This window comes from Bos indicus, chromosome 4 (assembly GCF_029378745.1).
Source record: "Bos indicus isolate NIAB-ARS_2022 breed Sahiwal x Tharparkar chromosome 4, NIAB-ARS_B.indTharparkar_mat_pri_1.0, whole genome shotgun sequence".
Lineage (NCBI taxonomy): Eukaryota > Metazoa > Chordata > Mammalia > Artiodactyla > Bovidae > Bos > Bos indicus.
This window is the reverse complement of record NC_091763.1, coordinates 93,046,064-93,066,956: the sequence shown is the minus strand read 5'-3', so window position 1 is coordinate 93,066,956 and position 20,893 is coordinate 93,046,064. Positions and strand designations below refer to the sequence as shown.

The window sequence follows — 20,893 nt, the reverse complement described above, 5'->3', positions numbered from 1 at the left end:
ACCCAAAGGAGAAGATGTGAAATAGCCATTCAGCAGAAAGAGCCGATGAGGGAAACATAGTATGAGCTCCAGGCAATATTAAGGACCCTCTTGAGAACTGAGATAATGTTGAGGTGAAACTGGGTAGTATGGCATGTGATTTTTTCTCTAGGCAAGTTTAGTGGCGTGGGGAACTCCCTAGTGGTCCAATGGCTAAGACTGCGTGATCCTAATGCAGGGGCCCTGGGTTCAACCCCTTGTTAGGGAACTAGATCCTGCAACTAAGAGTCTGAACGAAGAAAAATAAAGATCCTGCATACCTCAACTAATATCGAAGATCCCAGGTCCTGCAACTAAGACCTAGAGCAGCCAAAAAATAGTTTAGCGTCATGGTGGGGAGTTCGACCCGGTCAGTTAATAAAGCGGAAGAGGTGCAAAGGCGCTGAGGGTACTTGCAAGAGAGTGATGGCATTCAGGATGGATCGTGGAATCTAGGCTGGAGGAGAAGGGAATGAGGATGTGAGGACAGGAAGGGATGATGAAAACCCAGAAGGAGCAAGAAATTGCAGGATTGGTGGGGTCGGAGGAGTATCGGACTCAGGGAAAGATAGGAGATAGTATATAGTAGGAGAGTAGAAATGATGGGGTGGGTGCAGTTATTAATGGCAAACTCTAGGGTAAATCGCGGAGGGAGGGTCAGTGGCTGAGGAGGGTGAAGGACAAGGACAGTGACTAGGGTATGGGAAGGATCATCTATGTGGATACTGAAATCATCAAGAATTAGGACATAACTCATCCTTGGCAAGACCAATGATGATCGAGGAACTTACTTTTTAGGCCTCCAACCATTTCAGTCTGAAAACTGCTTCATTGAAGAAAAATACCCTCCCCTAGGACAGCCTAAATCAAAGCAAGATGTCCAGAAAGGCTTTCCAATTGGAAGGTTGGGTACCTTTTCTGAAATATGTATAGTCTGGCTTTTATTGAATATGCAATATCGTGCATTTTAAATAGAGACCAGTCCATGGTCTCTCTAGCAGACCCTCCTTAGTGACTCTCTTCATCTATAATTTGTGAACCCTTGATTTTACCTATGCTTTGAGCCTGGAACCTCTGATTTACCTGTAGCTTGAGCCTGTGTCTCCTCTCTTTGGCATATATAAGTACTAACAAGATACTCTATTTCAAGGGAGTATGATATGCAAAAGAAATTGAGCCAGTGTTTGTAGGGCTGAGACAATAGAAAGCCTTATTTCTGAAACTCAGCAAGAGAAACTCCCCCTACCACATGCACCTTGTCTTACCACCTCCCGCAGGAAACTTGTGTAGCCTCAGACCCAAACCACCATTTGGAACAGCAGGGCCAGGCTAGCAGGTCCAAGTCAGGAAATGCACTAAGGAGGAAGGTCTAAGGCTTGAATCAAAACAGAGGGACTAAGGAGAAAAATTGGCAAAAAGGAACATTTAAGGAGAGGCCTTTGGCTGGAATTCATTTCTGTCCCCTTATCCTTGTCCAGAGGAGTCTGAGCAGAGAAGAAAACACATGTCTCCTTTGGTATATGGCCTTACTTTAAAGTTTTAAATTAGATAAATAGAAGTGTGGCGAGGCATCTCTCAGTGTGCTTCATTTCCTTCTGTTACCACTTTTCTGCATCTCCCCTCTTCTCTGATTTCCGCCCTCCACCTTCCTCTTCAGCCCCGTTTTGTTCTCTTCCACCTCTTTTCTGGTTCTGGTTCTCTTTCCTTCCTTCTCTCTCTCTTGATCCTGGTCCTTCTGAGAGCGTATGTTCTTGTGCTGGAAGGGAGGTGAGGTGCAGTGATGTGTGGTGGTGAGGATGCAAAGTTACGGACCAGAATAATGCTGTAATAACGTTTCTCATCTGGAAGCCATGCTCCCAAGCGATTCTCCAGGGAAAGGCTGTGCTGTCAGCGTGAGATGATTCTAGTTTTTCCTTAGGTGCAGCTTTTCTCCTCCCCTCCATAAAGACAGTATCCCACAGAAAGCTGAATGCTGCAGGGTGGTGTTGGCAAGGGTCGTATGATTATCTCTACTGTGAAAGGGTGGCTCAAATAGAACTTCCTGTGAGTATAGGAGAGAAAAACTTTCAATAAGATGTAGCTTGCCTTATGAGCTCTTCTATAGGCACCTAGATACTTCTGTTAGTTTTTTAAATCGTCAACTGTTGATAATAGGTAACTTGTAAGAGTTAGTGGCTTATTGATAATACTTTACTCTAGAAAACATAAACCACTGTACCTTCTTTAAGGATCTCTGGTCAGACAGAGGCACATAGGAAATACTTAATGAATGTTAAATGAATACGTGGATGGATGGATGAGCCTTGGTGCATGGAAAGATAAGGGCTGGGCCTCAGAGAAATTTGATCCCTACACCTCATCCCTCCTGGGCTTCCCTGGTGCCTCAGATGGTAAAGAATCTGCCTGCCTTGCAGGAGACTCGGGTTTGATCCCAGGTTCAAGAAGATCCCCTGGAGAAGGGATCAGCTACCCACTCCAGTATTCTTGACTGGAGAATCCCATGAACAGAGGAGCCTGGTGGGCTGCAGTCCATGGCGTCATAAAGAGTCAGAGGCGACTTTCACTTTTGTTCCTCACAGACTTCCTCCTTCCCACTCTACACAGCAGAAGGTTGGGATTCCCATGGAGGCCAGAGAAGGAGAAGGAGCTCCTCCCTCTGCAGAGGCAGCCCCTCATGCCTCCCGCACAGCACAGAGAAGGCAGCTCTAATGACAGCCGTGTCCTGCTAGTCTCTGTCTCTTTTGAGCCACTTGCAGGAAGCCCAGGGGCCTCTGGTAGCTCTGGAGGTGCCACACTTAGGGTTTCACTCAGCCCAGTTGGAGGTAGAGAAGAACAGGGCAGGAAGAAAGAGTGTTGAGGCAGCTATGGCTGGTCCCCCACTCCCAACCCACAGCCTCCTGGAATCATTCCCAAGACCCTAGAACCTGAACCCAGGCTGGTCCCAGGAAGGCAGTGGATGATGCCGTCACCGTACCTATGAGTGGGGCCAGCTGAGGCCCAGTGGAAGCTGCCAGAGTGCTGAGGAGCGAGAGGGATTGTGGCCCAGAGGGGTTCTCTCTTTCCCACTCTCCATAGGTGAACGAATCCCTCCAACTGAGGTCACGGGTGCAAGGGATGGAGTCTTCACTCGGAGAGGTTTTTTTTCCTAGGTCAAAAAGGAATGCAATTGTTTGTACTTTAATTCACAGAGCACACTCACAGGTTCCAGCCAACATGTGTGAGGTGCTTATTATGGGCTGGGCACTGTTCCAAACAATTACACGCATTAATGCTCTTTTAACCCTCACAACAACCTCTGAGAGGTCAGTCTGCCATAGTCCCCATCTGATGCGTGAGGATTTTTAGGCCCCGCAAGGTGAAGTCACTTACTCGTGGTCACATCGTGAGGAGGCAAGGCCAGAATCCCAAGCCAGATAGCCAGGCAACAGAGCCCGTGTTTTTACCACTATACCATGTCAACAGGCAGTACCCATAAAACAAGGCAACCAACATGGCTTGGAGAGGTTAACCAAGTGAATTTCCCCAGGAGATTCAGCTAGCTGAACAGGCAATGCCCTTGAACCCAGATGGCCTGAAGCCAGAGCCTGTTCTTGGTCCACTTGGCTTGAGCTACTTAAGGGTGGCTCACAGCCCAGCAGCTTTGGCATTACCCAGAGCATGTGAGAAATATAGTCTCAGGTCTGCCCAGATGCTCTGAATCAGAATCTACATGTTAACAAGATCCCTAGGGGGGCATTTGCACATTAAAGTTTTAGGAAGGACCAGGCAGAGCCTGGTGGGCTGCTGTCTGTGGGGTCGCACAGAGTTGGACACGACTGAAGCGACTTAGCAACATAGCAACAGCAATATAGATCACATCACCCACAAATGGGGAAGTGACATGTTCAACTACACAGGTACACTTGGGGATGCTGGCTTTTCCAAATGTAGCTCCCTCTGTCTCTCCCTCTCATCATCCAAAAGTCTTAAGAGGCTGGGGTGTAAGTGTCCTTCCAAACTGAAAGTGTACGCTACTTGGCCCAAAGAGAAAAGAGGGGTTCCTTCAGCTCCAAGGAAAGAACAGGGTCCTAAGGACATCCCAGGATCATTCATTGCAATCAGCCTAGGGACATCTTGGGAGCAACAGTTCCGATGTCAGAGATGTCCTGTGACTCTGAAATTCTAGCTGTTCTCTCAAGTCCTAGAAATAAGTTTGAAATATTCTCTAGCTTTATCTTCTTCGACACTAATCTCATGAGATATGTTTTGAGTGTGTGTGTATGTACGTGTGTGTGTGTTTGAATGTATGTGTAAAAACATTAATGACTCACCATTGTATTAACAATCACATAATATTAAAAAGCAATTCTAGACTTGCAGAAAATGTGGGCCAGCAGTCAGCTCCGCTTACCATAGAGAACAGAGGCTGAAAACTGGCAGCCTCTAGGCTCACTTTGGTCTGCAGGTACCTTTTGTTTCCCCACTAAGTCTGGCCTATACTGTACTTTGTTGGGCTTCCCTGGTGGCTCCGATGGTAAAGGATTGTCCTGTGATGCGGGAGACTCGGGTTCAGTCTCTGGGTTGGGAAGATCCCCTGGAAAAGGGAATGGTAACCCACTGCAGTAGTCTGGCCTGGAGAATTCTAAGAACCAAGGAGCCTGAAAGGCTACAGTCCATGGGTTCACAAAGAATCAGACATGACTGAACTATCACTTTCACACTATAGATTTTTATGAAGTGGGGGGTGGGGGTGTATGTGATATAAAAATTCAGATTTTTGTTTTTTCTTGAAAAATCAGATTATCTGGCAATGCCAGGCCTGTGTTGCAGCATGGCAACCATTAATGAAACTTGAATTGAAACATTCACTTTTTCATTGCCACAGTCCCCATCACCCACTACTGTCTCTTCAGTGCTGAACCGTGTCAGCCCAGCTGTTGTTTTATGAATAATAGGGATGAGGGAAAAATTAGCCGTTTGTTCTATCTATGACATGTAGACTCTTTACTCCTTTATAACACCTGCAGATGTTTGAGTTTGAATCCCTGGTTTGGATAAAAGTTGGCACAGCTCTTCTGGGACCTACGCACTCCTCCAAATATAACATGATATTCTGGCTGCCTTATGAGCCAATTTGGAGGAATAATTTCTTAGGGATGTGGTGCATGAATATTTATTGAGCTCCTATTGCGTTCTTAGACCTGTGCTTCCCACTGTAGGAATCCAGAGGCATACAAAAAAGTTTAGCATTGTTTGAAGAAATAAGGCTTAAACCTATGAAACAATTAGGGAACTTATGTTATGAAAGAGAGGTTATGAGCAAGGCAAGATGTGCCTGGACAGGAAGGTGTTGTGATTGTTTAGTCTCTAAGTCGTGTCTGACTCTTTGCGACCCCATGGACTGTAGCCCTCCAGGCTCCTCTGTCTATGGAATTCTCCAGGCAAGAATACTGGAGTGGGTTGCCATTTCTTTCTCTAGGGGATCTTCCTGACCCAGGGATTGAACCCGTGTCTCCTGCATTGCAGACGGATTCTTAATGCTGAGTCACCGGGGAAGCCCCAGTTGTGAGTGTATCTGGATGATTAGGCAGGATTTAGAGTGGCGTCAGGAAGAAGGGAGCAGAGGAGGATGAATAAGTCATGGGAAAGGATAACTGAGGTTTGACCAGAGCAGAAGATTTAAGCTGGAGAAAAGAAGGCAGAGAGCTCCTGATTAAGAAGGAGAGAGTAATCAGGTGAGATGGGTAAGAGATGGAAGGCTCATGCAGGATCAGCCATGCCAAAATGAGTGGATTTGGGGTAAACTAGAACCTGAGAATACATCGGGAACTGGCTGCTGTTTCCAGAACATGTCATACTGTCTTACACAGACTCTGTGTCTCTTTCTAGGATCCCTGCCTCATCCGCCTCGGCCAGCCCACTTGTACTCATCCTCTGTGACTCAGCACAGACCCCAGGTCTTCTGGGACAGCTTCCCAGGAGGAGTGAGGGAGTTCTGCCTTTGTGCCCTCAAGACAGGAGCACCCCAGTCTTGAGCTTTGAATGTTGCCTGGAAGGAGAGGTTATGTGATTTGGGAATTTACCCATTCGACTCCAAAAACTATAAACCCCTGAATGGGGTGCTGTGTTTTTCTTCACTGTGACTCCAAAGCCTTCGACAGTGTTTGGCACTTACCAAGTGCCCAATATGTGTTTTTGAATGAATGAATGAACTAGCAGGAGATTGCTGCAGTGGCCCAGGCAAGAGATAATAAAGTAGACTAGGGTAGGATCTGTGGGCTTGGAAATGAACTCAAGAATGTAAAGAATATTTCAAAGAAAGAAACTGGGGTGATGTGGTGCCAAATAGACTATGGTGACTGCAGATCCCAGAAGAACTAGAACCAAGGTACAGGAGGATAATGGTGATCCTGACAGCAAAGGAAAGTTGGTCTGGGGGGCTGGAGGGAATTTTATTCCTATGTCTGCAGAGCAGAAAGATTCTCCAAGATGTGGGTGCTCTGTACCCTCCCTTACCTGAGCTGTCCTTTTTGTTCTCTGTCTTTTTGCTGCTCCTGGAACTCCAGTCATTTCAGGATCGAGGAAATGAAGGTCAGAAGGAAAAGAATAGAGCATGAGACTCTTGTTTTAAAGCTTGTTTTTCATTATATTTTTCCTGATGCAACAAAAGCTTTAGAGGCAGATATAAATATGAAAAAGGACAGCTGTGGCTATATTGGGTGGATGTGACCCATATTAAAGCACCAGAAGGAAAACTAGAGAAGGGGGAGGTAGAATGGGGTAGGGGTTTGGGGAGCAGAACCCTTGATGCTGATTTTGCTGAGGTGGAGTGGGCGTGACTCCATCTGTTTGGCATCTCAGCCATTTATTTTATTTGCTGTAAGTTGCATATTGCTGTTGATGTGCAAAAACTGGTAAAACTGCAACCAGACCAGAACCTGCCTAAATGAGGAGAAAAATCATCACTCCAGGGCTTCATGCTGGGAAATGAAAGAGAAGAAACTAAACATCTGTACAAAGTAATTGTTTGAGATGGGGAAGCAAAAATTAAATGTTCCCTGTTTCTCACATCCCTCTGATCCATCTTGGACATGACAGCCTGCACTCGGTTGCCATGGCTCCCTGGCTGGTCCCATCACACCTAGCCTGCCTCTCTTCAAATCGCTGTCACAGCAGCAGCCAGCTTGACCTTTTAAAAATGTAAATGGGATCACAGCACTTCCCTATTGAAAATGCTAAGGTTCCCATTACACTTAAAGCTTAAATCCATTGGCATGGCTTCCCAGGCCCTGCCTGGTTTGGGCCCTGCCCACTTCTACGTATGTCCTCCTACCAACATCCCCACTTCCTCTTGATCTTCCTTCCCTTTCTCTACACTGACTCATTAAGCTTCTTACTCAGGGCATAGCCTCAGTCTTACACCCATTTGTTCCCTTAGTCTGCACAGCTTTCCCCATCCTTTATCTGACTTCTGTGAGTTTTTCCTTTAGGTCTTCAACTTCTCTGACCTTTCAGAGATATTAAAATCTCTCTGTGCCAGAGATTGCCAGTAGGCCCCCAGCATCCCTTCTTCCCTTCTCCTGCTGAGGCAGAGCATCTAATTTTGTGCTGGGCCCATGGCTATGTGGAGTAGAGGCTTCATTTCCCAGCCTCCTTTGCAACTGGGTGTGACTATCATTATTCAGTCTCTAAGTCATGCCCCACTCTTTGCAACTCCATAGACTGCAGCACACGAGGCTCCTCTGCCTTCCACTATCTCCTGGAGTTTGTTCAAATTCATGTTCACTGAGTCAGTGATGCTATCTAACCATCTCATCCTCTGCCACCCCTTCTCCTTTTGCCTTCAATCTTTCCCAGCATTAGGGTCTTTTCCAATGAGTCGACTCATTGCATCAGGTGCCCTAAGTATTAGAGCTTCAGCTTCAGCAACAGTCCTTCCAGTGAATATTGAGGGTTGATATCCTTTAGAATTGACTGGTTTGATCTTCTTGCAGTCCAAAGGACTCTCAAGAGTCTTCTCCAGCACCACAATTTGAAAGCATCAATTCTTTGGTGCTTAGCTTTCTTTCTGGTCCAACTCTCACATCCATACATGACTACTGGAAAAACCATAGCTTTGACTAGATATAGGTATGGCTAATGAGGTATAAACAGAGGCTGTCCTAAGAGTAATAAAGAAAATCTGTGAGTTAACATTTTGAGACAATCAAAAAGTTGCTTCAGAATATTTTGTTCTGGGAATTCCCTGATGGTCCAATGGTTAGAACTCTGCACTTCCACTGCCTGGGGTCAGGAGTTTCACCCTTGGTCAGTGAGCTAAGAGCTTGCAAGCTGAATGGTGTGGTCAAAAAAAAAAAAAAAAAAAAAAATCTGTATTAAGTCCAGAGCTCTCCTGTTCAGATTGTGATATCTTACCCTGGAACTTCTTCATTACAGATCTCTGTGTGATATACCAATGACAACCCCAGTATAAAAAATTCTTCAACAGCAGGCAACTAATAAGTCTTTTTCCTGTGTTATCACTTTTCTACTTTCAGCCCAAGTTAGAATACAAGTTAATATTTATTGAGAGTTAACTTATAACTGCCTCTAGATTTGCTGAGGACCAGCCAAGCACTTGATGCATATGGGTTCATTTTATACTGACACTATCTGGATGAGGTTGGCATTATCATAATTTCCACTCTACAGATCTGAAAACTGAGGCCCAGCAGAGTTAAGCAATGTGCCCAAGGGCTCATAGTCAGAGCAGTGACTTGGGTCCAAACCTATGTGAGCACTTAGCCACTATGAGACTTCGCCTCCTCTGAGCTCTCCTGATTTTCAGTTTATTATTGGCACTCATACATACAAAAAAACTTTCTTTTTTTAATTCTGTCTCTGAATTGCTGGTCCCTGTTATGACAAAATCTCCTTCTCTGGTGTTTTTCTCATCTGGTGACATTTACTAATTCATTTCTGTTCTCCCTTTTCTTTGACACCACATGTCAAGTTCACTGGAACGCCGGTTCCCACTTGAACTTTGCTCTCTGGCTGTGGTACCCTGAGGTCTAAGTGTGCTCTGCTTTTGTCTCTCTCATACCAACCAGTCCTAAGAGTCAACCTTAAGTCATCTGTACCTACAATGACATTTCCTCAGACATGGAGAAGACAGGCCTACATGAGGGAGCTTTCCAGAAAACACTTAAAAAAAATTGACCACAGAAGCTCCATAAAGTCCAAGCAGAGGCCAAGTATGTAGGTAAAGGAACTCAGTGATAGAGGATGTTTTCAACAATGTTTTGATTATTTCTCAGTAGGAAATCTAGGAACTAGATTAGAAATTAGGTTTTACTTTTCCACTGTGTCACTAATTTATTCTTAATATTGAAGAGGTTACTTTTCATTTTTTATGAATATCCTCCTCTGAAGTCAAGCCCACAGTGCTTGTGGAGGACAATCAGGCAAAGAGACCAGGAAAAGGTTTCCCTGAGTCAAGAATACAGACTGGATTGCATGTGGAAGGGCAGAATTTCATGTACTTCCTTGTGCCCCTTAACCAGATTACTTGGTTTCTGAGTCTCTGGGGCAGACCACCTGGGGACATCAGGCTGGCTGGATTTGAGTCATGTACCTGAACAGGTTGTGCTGATGCAAGTCCACAAAGATCTGACAGAGGGCCTCGCTCTCCCCTTTGGCCATCAGCTGCATGAGGCTCTCGCTGGGCTGGGAAGCTTGGGGTTTCTTCTGTACTAACTAGATGGAGGAAAGAAAAACAAAGCCAGGTTGTTAAGGTTTTAGCATCTCTGCATTTTCCTAATATCATGGTCTAGAACCGAAAGTGTTAGAACCTAAAGTGTTCCATCAGACAAAGCCATGCCAGCAGCTCAGAGAGGCAATTCTGAGGCTATATCTGTTTGTTTTGATCTCTATTGTTATAAATTTCCTTTGATGTCCTAAGAATAATATTGTTATTAAAAACTTTAAACATAATTTAGTGTAGGTAAGCTATTCTTAACATACCTTACTATGTTATTGAACAGTCTATTAATATAAACTTTAATTTAATAAACTATAATTTAATAAACTTTAATGTTTTTCAAATTCATTAATATAAACTTTAATTTAATAAACTTTAATGTTTTTCAAATTCATTTATCTAAGAAATATCCTGTGTTGAGGTGCTTTTTATGCCAAAGTAAAATTGCCTCTTTTCTTGTTGCCTGTGATGCCCCTTGGATGTTCTGGTTGTGTGGGGGGGTGTGTGTGCGCACATGCTCAGTCACGTCAGACTCTGAGGCCCCATGGACTGTAGCCCACCAGGGTCCTCCGTCCATAGAATTTTCCGGGCAAGAATTCTGGAACGAGTTGCCATTTCCTCCTCCAGGGGATCTTCCTGACCCAGGGATCAAACCCGTATCTCTTGCATCTCCCAGGTTGGCAGGCAGATTCTTTACCACTGCACCGCCTGCTCACGTTCATTTAATATTAATATTTTCTGAACATCAACTATTTGCCAGGCACTGGGGAATCTCAGTGAAAAAAACAGATAAAAATCTCAGCCATTGTGGAGCTTATGTTGTAGCTCACGTCTGGCTTCAGTTCATTAGACTCCAAGGCCTGAGGCAAAAAGGCCCAGGTGGCTTCCCTGATTTCTATCAAATATTTAAAGAAGTAGTAACATCAATTCTTCAAAAACTCAGAAACAGAGGAGGAAGGAACACTTTTTAAATTACTCAATAAGGCAAGTATTATTCTGATACCAAAGCCAGGCTATCACAAGAACACTACAGACCAATATCTCTAACGAACGTAGGTGCAAAACTCTTTTAACAAAATGCTAGCAAACCAAATCAAACTATATAGAAAGGATCATACACATTGTAATGTAACAGAATTTATTGCAGGAATACAAGGCTGGTTTAACATCTAAGAATTAAAGTAATATAATATATGGGCTTCCCTGTTGGCTCAGTGGTAAAGAATCCACCTGCCAGTGCAGGAGACCTGGGTTCTATCCCTAGGTTGGGAAGATCCCCTGGAGAAGAAAATGGCGACCCACTCCAGTATTCTTGCCTGGGAAATCCTATGGACCTGGACAAAGGAGTCTGGCAGGCTACAGTCCATGGGGTTGCAAAGAGTTGGACACAACTTAGCAACTAAACAACAACAATATACTATATTAATAGAATAAAGAACAAACAATAGGATCATCTTAGTAGACAGAGAAAAAGCATTTGGCAAAATATAATACCCATTCATGATAAAAAAAACTCTTAATAAACAAGGAATAGAAAGGAATTTCCTCTATCTTATAAAGGGCATTTACAAAAATCCCATAGTTAATATCATACTTAGTGAAAGACTGGATATTTTCCCCCTAATACCTGGAATGAGGCAAGGATGTCTGCTTTTATTACTTTTATTAAACATTGTACTGAAGGTTCTAACTAATGCAATAAGCAACAAACAAATGGATCCAAATGAGAAATGAAATTAAGCTGTATTTATTTGCAGATAACAGGAATATGCATATATGTAGAAAATCCTAAGGAATCCATGAAAACTAATACAGCTAATAAACAACAATACACAAAAATCTATTGTATTTCTATATACTTTCAATAAGTGATACAAAGTTAAGACAACACAATTCCATTTACAATAATATCAACAACAATCAAATACTTAGCAATATATTGAACAAAAGTAGTGCAGAACTTATAAACTGAAAGCTGCAAACATTGCTAAGGGAAATTAGATTGATATAAATGGAAAGACTTTGTATACATATGTACTGAAAGACTCAATATTGTCAAGATGGCAATTTTCCCCAAACTGTTGTATAAATTCAACATGTCCTTACCAAATTCCAGCAGGTTTGTTTGTTTTTTTTTTTGCAGAAATTGGCAAGTTGATCCTAAAATTTACATGGGAATGCAAAGGATCTGGAATTGGCTATTCCAAAACAATTTGAAAAAGAGCAAAATTGGAAGATTTACAACACCCAATTTCAAAAATTAAAATTCAGAGGTTTCAAAAAACTTACCATAAAGCTTCATTTATCAAGACATTGTGGTATTGGCAAAAGAATAGCAAACAGATCAATGGAACAGAACTGAGAAGCCAGAAATAAATCCTTACGTTTATGGTCCAGTGCCAAGACAATTCAACATGGGAAGGATAGTCTTTTAACAAATGGTACTAGAATTGTTATAACATCCACATGCCAAAAAAAAAAAAAAAAAAAATTACTTAAAAATGTACCCTTACCTCACATCATACAAAAATATTAACTCAAAAGGGATCAAAGACCTACATGTAAGAGCTAAGTCTAGTGACTTCCCTGGTGGTCCAGTGGTTAAGACTCCATGTTTCAAATGGCAGGGGCTCATATTCAATTCTTGGCTGGGGAACTAAGATCCCACATGCCACATGATGTGGCCAAAAAAAAATTTTTTTTTTTTTTAAAGAAGTCTATACAACTTCTTGAAGAAAATATAGGATAACATATATTTTTTGTGACTTTGGGTTGAACAAAGAGTTTTTAGATAAAAGATCTATTAAAGAAAAAATTGATAAACTGCACTTCATCAAAATTTAAAAGTTTTGCTCCTTAGAAAACATCATTAAGAAAATGAAAAGACAACTCACAGACTGGGAAAAAACATTTACAAGTCATATATCTGATAAAGGACTTATATCCATAATATGCAAAGAGCTCTTACAACTCAATAAAAAAATGTTTTTAATAAGAAAAGATTTGATTAGAAATTTCACCAAGTATATATATAAATGGTTAACAAGTCTATGAAAAGTTTCTTGACAGGAAATCCTAATTAAAAACACAACATATCCCCTAGAATAGCTTTAATTAAGAAGATAATATCATTGTTGGTGAAGATGTGGAGAAAGCAAAACCCTCTCACATTCCTGGTGGGAATGTAAATGGTATAGTCACTTTGGAAAAAGGTTTGCCTGTTTAAACACAAACTTATCATATAACTCAGCAATTCCAAATTCTTGGAATCTACCCACAACAAATGAAAACATACCCTAACATACATCTATACAAAAACTTGTACACAAATGTTCACAGCAGCATTATTCATAATAGGCCCAAACGAAATAATCCAAAGGTCTCCCAGGTGGCCCAGCAGTAAAGAATCTGCCTGCTGATACCGGAGATGCAGATTCGATACCTGGGCCAGGAAGATCTCCTGGAGGAGGAAAGAGCAACCCACTCCAGTATTCTTGCCTGGAAAATTTCATGGACAGAGGAGCCTGGTGGGATGCAGGCCATGGGGTCTCAAAGAGTTGGACAGGACTGAGCACGCATGCATGAAAATGATCCAAATGTCCATCAACTGGTGATTAGACAAACAAAATGTGGTATATCCATGCAGTGGAATACTATTCCACAATAAAAAGGAAGAAATTATTGATAATATGTGACTCTAACATAGAGTTGGCCTCATGCTATGATATGAATGAACTTGAAAAACCTTATGCTAAATGAAAGAAGCCAGACACAAAACACTATATATTATAGGATTCCATGTATATGAAATGTTTCAGAAATATGAGTGGAGTTTGAAGACAGATCAGTGGTTGCCTAGGGTAGAAAGTAGGAACAAAATGACTGCAAATGGGCATGAGGGAATTTTTTAGGGTGATAGATATGGTGGTGATGGTTGCAGAACTGAAACTACTGAAAATGCTGAACTGTACACTTGAGTGAATTTTAATCAATAAAGTGATTAGAAAAGGCCTAAGGCAGGGATCTCCTTCCCAGGGTGCTCCCATATCAGCTTACCAAAGCTCTACAGCTCAGCTCTGGCCTTGGCTGGAGGAGGCCATAGTGTCCACTTACCTGTGAGTCTCCTGAGGGACTGCAGCTATTCTTGGGTACCAGGCAGTGAGTGACAAGAATCCTGGGGTCTTTGGTGGTGATGGACAGGCCCTTCTGCAGAATTTGAATGAGCCGGATCCAGAAGTGGAAGACAGTCTTAGGATGGTCAGGGTGGAGTTTTAGATAGTATATCTTCTCTGTGACTGTCCTCAAACGCAGGACACGTTGAAGGTGGTCAGAGACCTGGAGCTCCACAAACTTCAATGGGAGAATCCTGAAGACGCAAGGGAAGACATACATTGATAACACACATGGTCCAACGCTGTCTTCACTAAAATGAAGAGTGTCTCCTTTAGGACCAAGGCTTTGGGGGTGGGTAGGAGTGAATGGTTAGCACAGTGGTTCTCAAACTTCAGGGAGATCAGATTCACCTGGGGAGCTTGGTTAAAATGCAGACACCTGAAGATACCCCCAAAGATTCAGATTCAGTAGGTCTGGGGTAGGGCCCTGGAATCTGCATTTTAACCTCCACCTTTCCTGCCACGATTCTCATGCTGGTGTTCCCTGAATCCTGCTTGAGAAGGGCAGCCTGGGAGTAAGATAGCTGAGATCATAGGGATTTTTAATTTTCTTCTGGATAGAAAAATAGGAGCTGGGTCTCACTGTCCAGCTTGTCCATTCATTGACCTTAAGGCCCCAATTACTCTTCCCAAAGGAGCTAAAGTTCAGGGAGCTGGCTTTGGATCTGGGATTAGTCAGCTGAACTGGGATGCACTTGCTGTAGGGGGTGCTTAGAACATAACGGAGAGGTTTATTATTGAAGCACCATGGAGCAATGAAAGGTTAACTTGGGCCTCTGGGAATATCTAGAGATTCTTGAGATATCCTGCAAATTACCTGAAGAGGCTCAAGCATCTAAAGGGGCCACTGCACACTGCTGTATTCAAAATGAATAACCAGCAAGGGTATAGCACATGGAACTATACTCAGTGTTATGTGCCAGCCTGGATGGGAGGAGGATATGGGGGGAGAATGGATACAAGTATATGTATGGCTGAGTCAGTTTGCTGTTCACCTGAAACTACCACAACATTGTTAATTGGCTATACCCAATACAAAATAAAAAGTTGGAAATCTGAAAAAATAAAGGGCGATTGCATCCCGGACAAACATAATATTACAGTTCCAAGTAAGACTTCATTCAATTCACTTTACCAGTAGGAAAACTGAAATGCATCAAGTAACTTGGAACTCAAAAATTGTTTTGAGCCTGCTGCTGCTGCTGCTGCTAAGTCGCTTCAGTCGTGTCCGACTCTTCGCAACTCCATGGACTGCAGCCTACCAGGCTCCTCTGTCCATGGGATTCTCCAGGCAAGAGTACTGGAGTGGGTTGCCATTGCCTTTTCCGGTTTTGAGTCTAGTCAGTTGCATAAGGTTTAGAACCTGCATCTCCCAACCAATGCTTCATCTCCTAGACCCCTTGGCTTCCTTGTCCCTTGCCCCAAAGTAGAGAGACTTCCTAAGAATTCAGTGCAGTGAGTGCAACAAGAAGGAAAGTGGGGATGTAGACTGGCCCTCCTTCCTGTCCATGTTACATGCCTCCCCCTTTGCCCCACTTCAGGATGCTCACCTCTTCAGGATGATCTTGGGGGCTGTGGATGGTTTGTTCCATGTCTGGTTCTGCCCGTGGTGCCATTTGACACTAGCCATGAGGAGGATGTTGGGAAGAGGCAGGCAGGGCACGGAGGAGGTCACCCCCAGGGCCATGGTGTTGTAGGTTTTGTAGATGTCTATCCAGTCCCTGCCCTTTCTGACCTGCAAAGCAGTCCCCCAGCACAGTCTGAGCGTTTGGCAGGAGCAGCAGCATGTTTCACGAGAGAGCGTCTCAAACTCGGCACTGTTCACATTTGGGGCTGGATAATTCTTTGTTTGGGGGGAGTGGGCTCTCCTGTGTGTTGTAAGGTGTTTAACAGCATCCATGGCCTTTGCCCAATAGTTGCAGATAGCAGTGACCACCCCAACCCCACCCCCAAACTGTGACAATCCAAAATGCTTCATTCAGACATGGCCAGTGGCTTCAGACATGGCTCCACTACTGGTGGGGGCAAAGTCATCACTTGTTTGGAACCACAGTTAAACCTATATTGGTTAAACAACTGTAACAGTATTTACTTTGCCTATTGTGGGTTGACCAAAAAGTTCATTTGGGTTTTTTAAGCTGATGTGGAAAAATCAGATGAACTTTTTGACTAACCCAATATTAGCAATTGCCCACAAGAGTTCCCTGAACATGTGTCACACTTCCCATGAATCCTCCCCAGACCATTTCCTGGCTTTTAATTAAAAAACCTGTCCTTTGGCACTTTCTTGGGAGCCCTATTATCTCCTGCGTCTTTTTTTCACTGTCAGGCCCCTGTAACCCCCAAGTGCTGCTTATTCTGGGTCCCATCTGGCCTAAGGAGAGCCCAGGCAAGGAAACAAAATGCACTGAGTGCTCCTGTACTGAGGCCTTTCTTCCCATGTTTCCCAGCCAGGTCAGTCCCACCTCTTTTACAACAGAGAAAACTGGTGCGCAGGTCACCTGCACCATGACATCCCCTGACGAGAAAAAAATGGACCAGACTCTGAGCCTAGATCTCTCTGGGTGCCCCACTTCTATTCTTTCATCCATCAGCATTTCTGCTCTAAAGCCGTAAATAGCATCTCATTTTACTGCCTTTTTGTTCATCTACTTTGAACTGACAGCCTGGAGGATGAAGTAAACTAAGGGATTCAGAGATCAAACCCTCCCCTCAGAGCAGAGAACCCTTGACCTCTCTCTCCAGAGTGACTGCAGGAGAAAGCCTATCTGGGGCTCTGCAATGTCAGGGTCAGGTGTGGGTAGCCTTGCCTTTGGTTCCTCTCTTTGCCTCAGTTGTCACTCCACTCCAGTTCCGGGGACAGACTCTCCGTCACATTGTGGGAAGAGATTTAGAGGAATCAAGGAGTGCCATTCGGAGCGGCCCAAGAGTACCTGGACAAAGTTGCTTTCAAACACCACTGATTCAGGAAACAGGTTGAATTCTGGAGAATGAACCATCTGGCCGAGCAGTCCCTCCTCCACACCCAGGCCCACTCCAGGATTTGGTTCCCCATCCACAGGAAAGAGGCCCCTGAATTCTTCCCAGGCATTCAGGGAAGGGAAGGTTGGATAGGATCTTGTGACTTTTACTGTCTTCTTCGATTTGTTCCAAGTCTTTCTATGTGGAACTGATGACAACATTTCCGCACATAGTCAGGGGCCTGCTGCGCATTTGTCCTGGGTCCTCTTTCTTCCCTCCTGGCCTTGGGCAGCCAGCCAAGGCCTGGGGCCACCAATCAGCTCACAATGATGAATGGATGACATCATGAAAAACCAGGGCAGGCCTGCGGGAAAGGGAAATGAAGAGGAGCCTCCCTTTTCCTCCAGAGTGCTTTCACAGCTTGCTGCGTGCCCCGACAGGCCCCAGCCCCCTTGGGACCTGAGGACACAGCTCCCCTAGAACTTGCTGACCCAGGCACAAAGCAGAAAAGGAAGGCTGTTAGGAAGCTCCTTCCACTGTTAAGAAGCTCCTTCCGCTGTTAAGAGGAAAGTCCCCTCCCTGCCTTTCAAGCCTCCCTTACTCCAAATGTGACCTACCCCCAAAGAGTTTTAAGGGCGGTGGTTGATTAAAACAGTTTTCCTGAGTTCTGTACCATGTGGGCCCCATGTGCCCTGGTCTATCTGCAGTAGCCTCTGCTGGTTCTGGGAGAAGCTGCAGGACTGTAGGTGCCTGCTCTATACTTTGCTACCACTGTCTGGCTACTTCTGCGGGGCTAATTTCCCTAAGGAAGTCAAACTGAAAAACAGTAGGAATAAGTGGTTTCTTACCCAGAGGCTGGCTGGGTGGGGGTGCCAGCTGAGAGGAACAGAATCCCAATGAGCCGCTCTGCTAGATCAACACGCCCTGCTTTTTCTCAGAGAGGGAGCCTGCCTCATCGCTGAGCCAGAGAGAGGAAAAAAGAGCCCAGATCTTGGGGCAGTTAGATAAGAGGCAAAGAACCCAGCAGACTGACCACCACTCCTACTGACCACTACCACTATTTCAGGGAGAAATCCTAGTTTGAACAAAATTCCAGACTCTATTAACCACCAAGGTAAATTCCCTCATCAAGGTCAAATGCAATCAATTTAGAAAAGCAATATGACAACCAAAATATGCAAAGTACAAGCGGGGAGGTTTATTTCTGTATTTAATTATCAAGCCAGGGAGAAGGCTGAAAGGTCACGAGGCTTTCCTTTGCTGATTCCATCACCCCCCTCTGGTTGTTTCTATTATGCTCCAGCTCTATAGGCTCTCTCATGGGTACAACAACTTCTACCCTCACGTTCCTTGTTTTCCTTTGTTTACCGTGTGGGGAAATGTCTTCTATGGTAACATTCTCTAGGGATGGGGTCAGAGACCACATCCTGTGGTTTACATTTCCCTGGAAACAACACGCAGTAAAAAGTGATGATAATTAGTACACTGATACGATGCTTTTCACAGCTAAAGCTTACATGCTGCAGTAAAGCTTAGATGTATGGTTTGGATATATTTGACCATTGGGTCTCTAGTAATTGAGCGTCTGGTTTTTAGTTGGCATGAGTTTGTGGAATGAAGATTGTGTTTCCTGGCCTCTGTCTTGGCTAGCTAAGGCTATAGGGCAAAAATGATGCAAGATCAGGAGTTGGATGAAATTTCTGTAAGGAATCATCATGGGGAGGGGGTATGCTCTTTTTCACTCACTTTTCCCTTCAGACTGGAATATAGACTTGATGGCTGGAGCTTGAGCAACCCTACTGGGCCATGAATTGGCATGCTAAGGATGGTAGCATAGCAAGATAAAAGGGCTTCAGTTCCTTGAGGATCATAAAATTATACTAGTCCTGGACTCTTACTTTGAACTTCTTCTAAGTATGAAAGAAATAAAGGTTTCTTTGATTTTGAACCAGGCTTAAAAAATAGCTGATAGAACTATATAAAATGTCTATATACTCCTCTGGACTAATTTTACAGGAAGTTATGGTACTATTTACCAATAATTCTAAGTAATGAAGAAAATAGGCTTAACTTTACAATAAAATTGGACCTTAAGAATGACAAACAAGTAACTTTTGGAAAAAGTTGTTTAATATATATTCTAGTAACATTCACTGGTTTTGTTTTTATGTGTATACACTGTTGATGTTGTCACAATTATTGAGTTTTGCACATTTACTGATGAGCACTTTGGTGAGAGTCTCCTTGAGTATGTTGATTGTCCTTTGGTTTGAGGTTAAAGTCACCTTGTCAGGGTTAGGCATCATTTCAAAAGCTTTCTCAAGAATGACTAGGATATCTGGTTGTCAGTTGAGGCTAGGCCCAGGTTTTGTGGAGTTTAAAGCTTATACAGTTTTGGAGATTCTTAAAAATAAAAAGACTGGAGAGAGGGGTGTGTCAAGAGTTATTGTTTAACAGGTACAGAGTTTGAGTTTGGAAAGATGACCAAGCCTTGGAGATGAGTGGTGATGATATTTGCACAACAGTGTGAAGGTATGCACTACCGCTGAACTGTAAACCTAAATGGTTAAAAGAGTGAACTTTCCATTATGTGTCTTTACCACAATTAAAAATTCTAGAGAAATGAAAAATGAGATTTAAAAATCCTACAAAAGTGTATGGTACAAAATTGTTGGAGGGATGTCCTCCTAGACCTTGGAAGGGCACATGAGAAGGGACCTTGAAACTTAAGCTTTATTATCTCCATGGTAAATATTTTAAATATAAAAGTAAAGTGTTAGTTGTTCAGTCATGTTTGACTCTTTGTGACCTCATGGACTATAGCCCTCCAGGCTCCTCTATCCATGGAATTCTCCAGGTAAGAATACTGGAGTGAGTAGCCATTCCCTTCTCCAATTTTAAATGTGTCACTATTAAAAAAAAAATACCACATAAAAAGTATATGTACTTGTAGAATATTAGAAAATACAGACAAGCTTAAAAACAAATAGCATATTCCTACCACCCAGAGAATATCACTCACTGTAACAGCTACCTGTGTGTGTACTAAAATGAGATCATACTGTAAAAATGGTTTTATAACATTTTTATCCCTGTTTTGTTTAGGCAACACTTTCTACCTTTGTGTTTTAGTTATTTTATCTCATCTCATTTAGTTTCCAGGCCATATTAAAAATTTCCCAATTATTCTTAGCTGGTTTATCCATATCAGTATCCAATCAAGGACCCTAATACCTGTTAAGCTTAATCTCGTCCAGTCCCTTTTTTAGAACACTTACCAGTGGAAACAATTGAGTCAGTTGTCCTACAGAATGTCCTTCTGTATTTCTCTGGTTTTCCCTTGTGTTAGCTTTCTTCTCTAGCTACTACATTTCCTATGAAATAGAAGTTATATCTCAAGGGCAAATGGATTCAAGTACTAGTCACTATTTCTTAGTAAAGAGCTACCATGGGATCTACGTGAGATACTATTCTCCTCTCCCAAAGAATGTCAGTAGAAAAATACATATAAAGAATACACATCAGAAGAAAAATGATTTCAGAAAATAGAATAAGTTCTTTGAAAAGTATCACTCTAACTGAATACAATATGAGACCCTATGAAACAAAAATTCAGAGATACCAAAATTATATGAAAAGGAGACTTGGAAAGGTAAGGAAAGAAATAGAAGAAAAATACACTATCTGAAAGTCACATTAGAAACCACAAGAAGTAGAGTTGCTATAACAGAAAAGTGAGTCAGTGCCATGGATAACAGATGTGAGAATATCACACAGACATAAAAGAGAAGTACAAACAGATGAAATGATTAGAAAGAAAATGGTAGCTATGTGAGATGTTTATATTGAATCCAACATACAGCTAGAGTCCTGATGAAGAGGGAACAAATGAAATTGAAAAAGTAGTCACAAGCATAAAAGAAAAGCCATTTCTGAAACAAAAAGACTGAGCTTGGCAAGTGAACAGAATTTCCTATATTCCAGGTAAATTGAGTAAAGAGACTATTGAAATCAGAATAGCTCT

General features: G+C 43.0%; 1 protein-coding gene across 4 annotated transcripts; it reads right to left on the bottom strand.

Moving 5' to 3' along the window:
* Positions 1 to 1,426: 1,426 nt before the first annotated feature.
* Positions 1,427 to 17,487, bottom strand: GARIN1B (golgi associated RAB2 interactor 1B). 4 transcript variants are annotated; one of them, XM_019959041.2, is made up of 7 exons: positions 16,842 to 17,479; positions 15,459 to 15,643; positions 13,850 to 14,102; positions 9,611 to 9,732; positions 6,514 to 6,557; positions 2,993 to 3,163; positions 1,427 to 2,059 (listed from the first exon to the last, which is right to left on the bottom strand). In XM_019959041.2, exons 1-7 carry the CDS (start codon positions 17,088 to 17,090, stop codon positions 2,046 to 2,048), a joined length of 1,038 nt encoding a protein of 345 aa, XP_019814600.1. In that variant the 5' UTR covers positions 17,091 to 17,479; the 3' UTR covers positions 1,427 to 2,045. The 4 variants fall into 4 exon arrangements, with proteins under 4 accessions (XP_019814600.1, XP_070644212.1, XP_070644210.1 ...); XM_070788111.1 differs by having other exon boundaries at positions 6,514 to 6,551; positions 16,842 to 17,253; XM_070788109.1 differs by lacking the exons at positions 1,427 to 2,059; positions 2,993 to 3,163 and having other exon boundaries at positions 6,109 to 6,557; positions 16,842 to 17,487.
* Positions 17,488 to 20,893: the final 3,406 nt, after the last annotated feature.

Excerpts from the sequence above, each read along its gene's own strand:
- GARIN1B (XM_070788109.1), bottom strand. The coding sequence starts at position 17,090 with ATGTTGTCATCAGTTCCACATAGAAAGACTTGGAACAAATCGAAGAAG. Across the intron at positions 9,733-13,849 it reads GTCCCTCAGGAGACTCACAG|TTAGTACAGAAGAAACCCCA; the intron begins GTAAGTGGACAC and ends TCCTCCATCTAG. Across the intron at positions 6,558-9,610 it reads CATCAGCACAACCTGTTCAG|TTCCAGGAGCAGCAAAAAGA; the intron begins GTACATGACTCA and ends AAATGACTGGAG.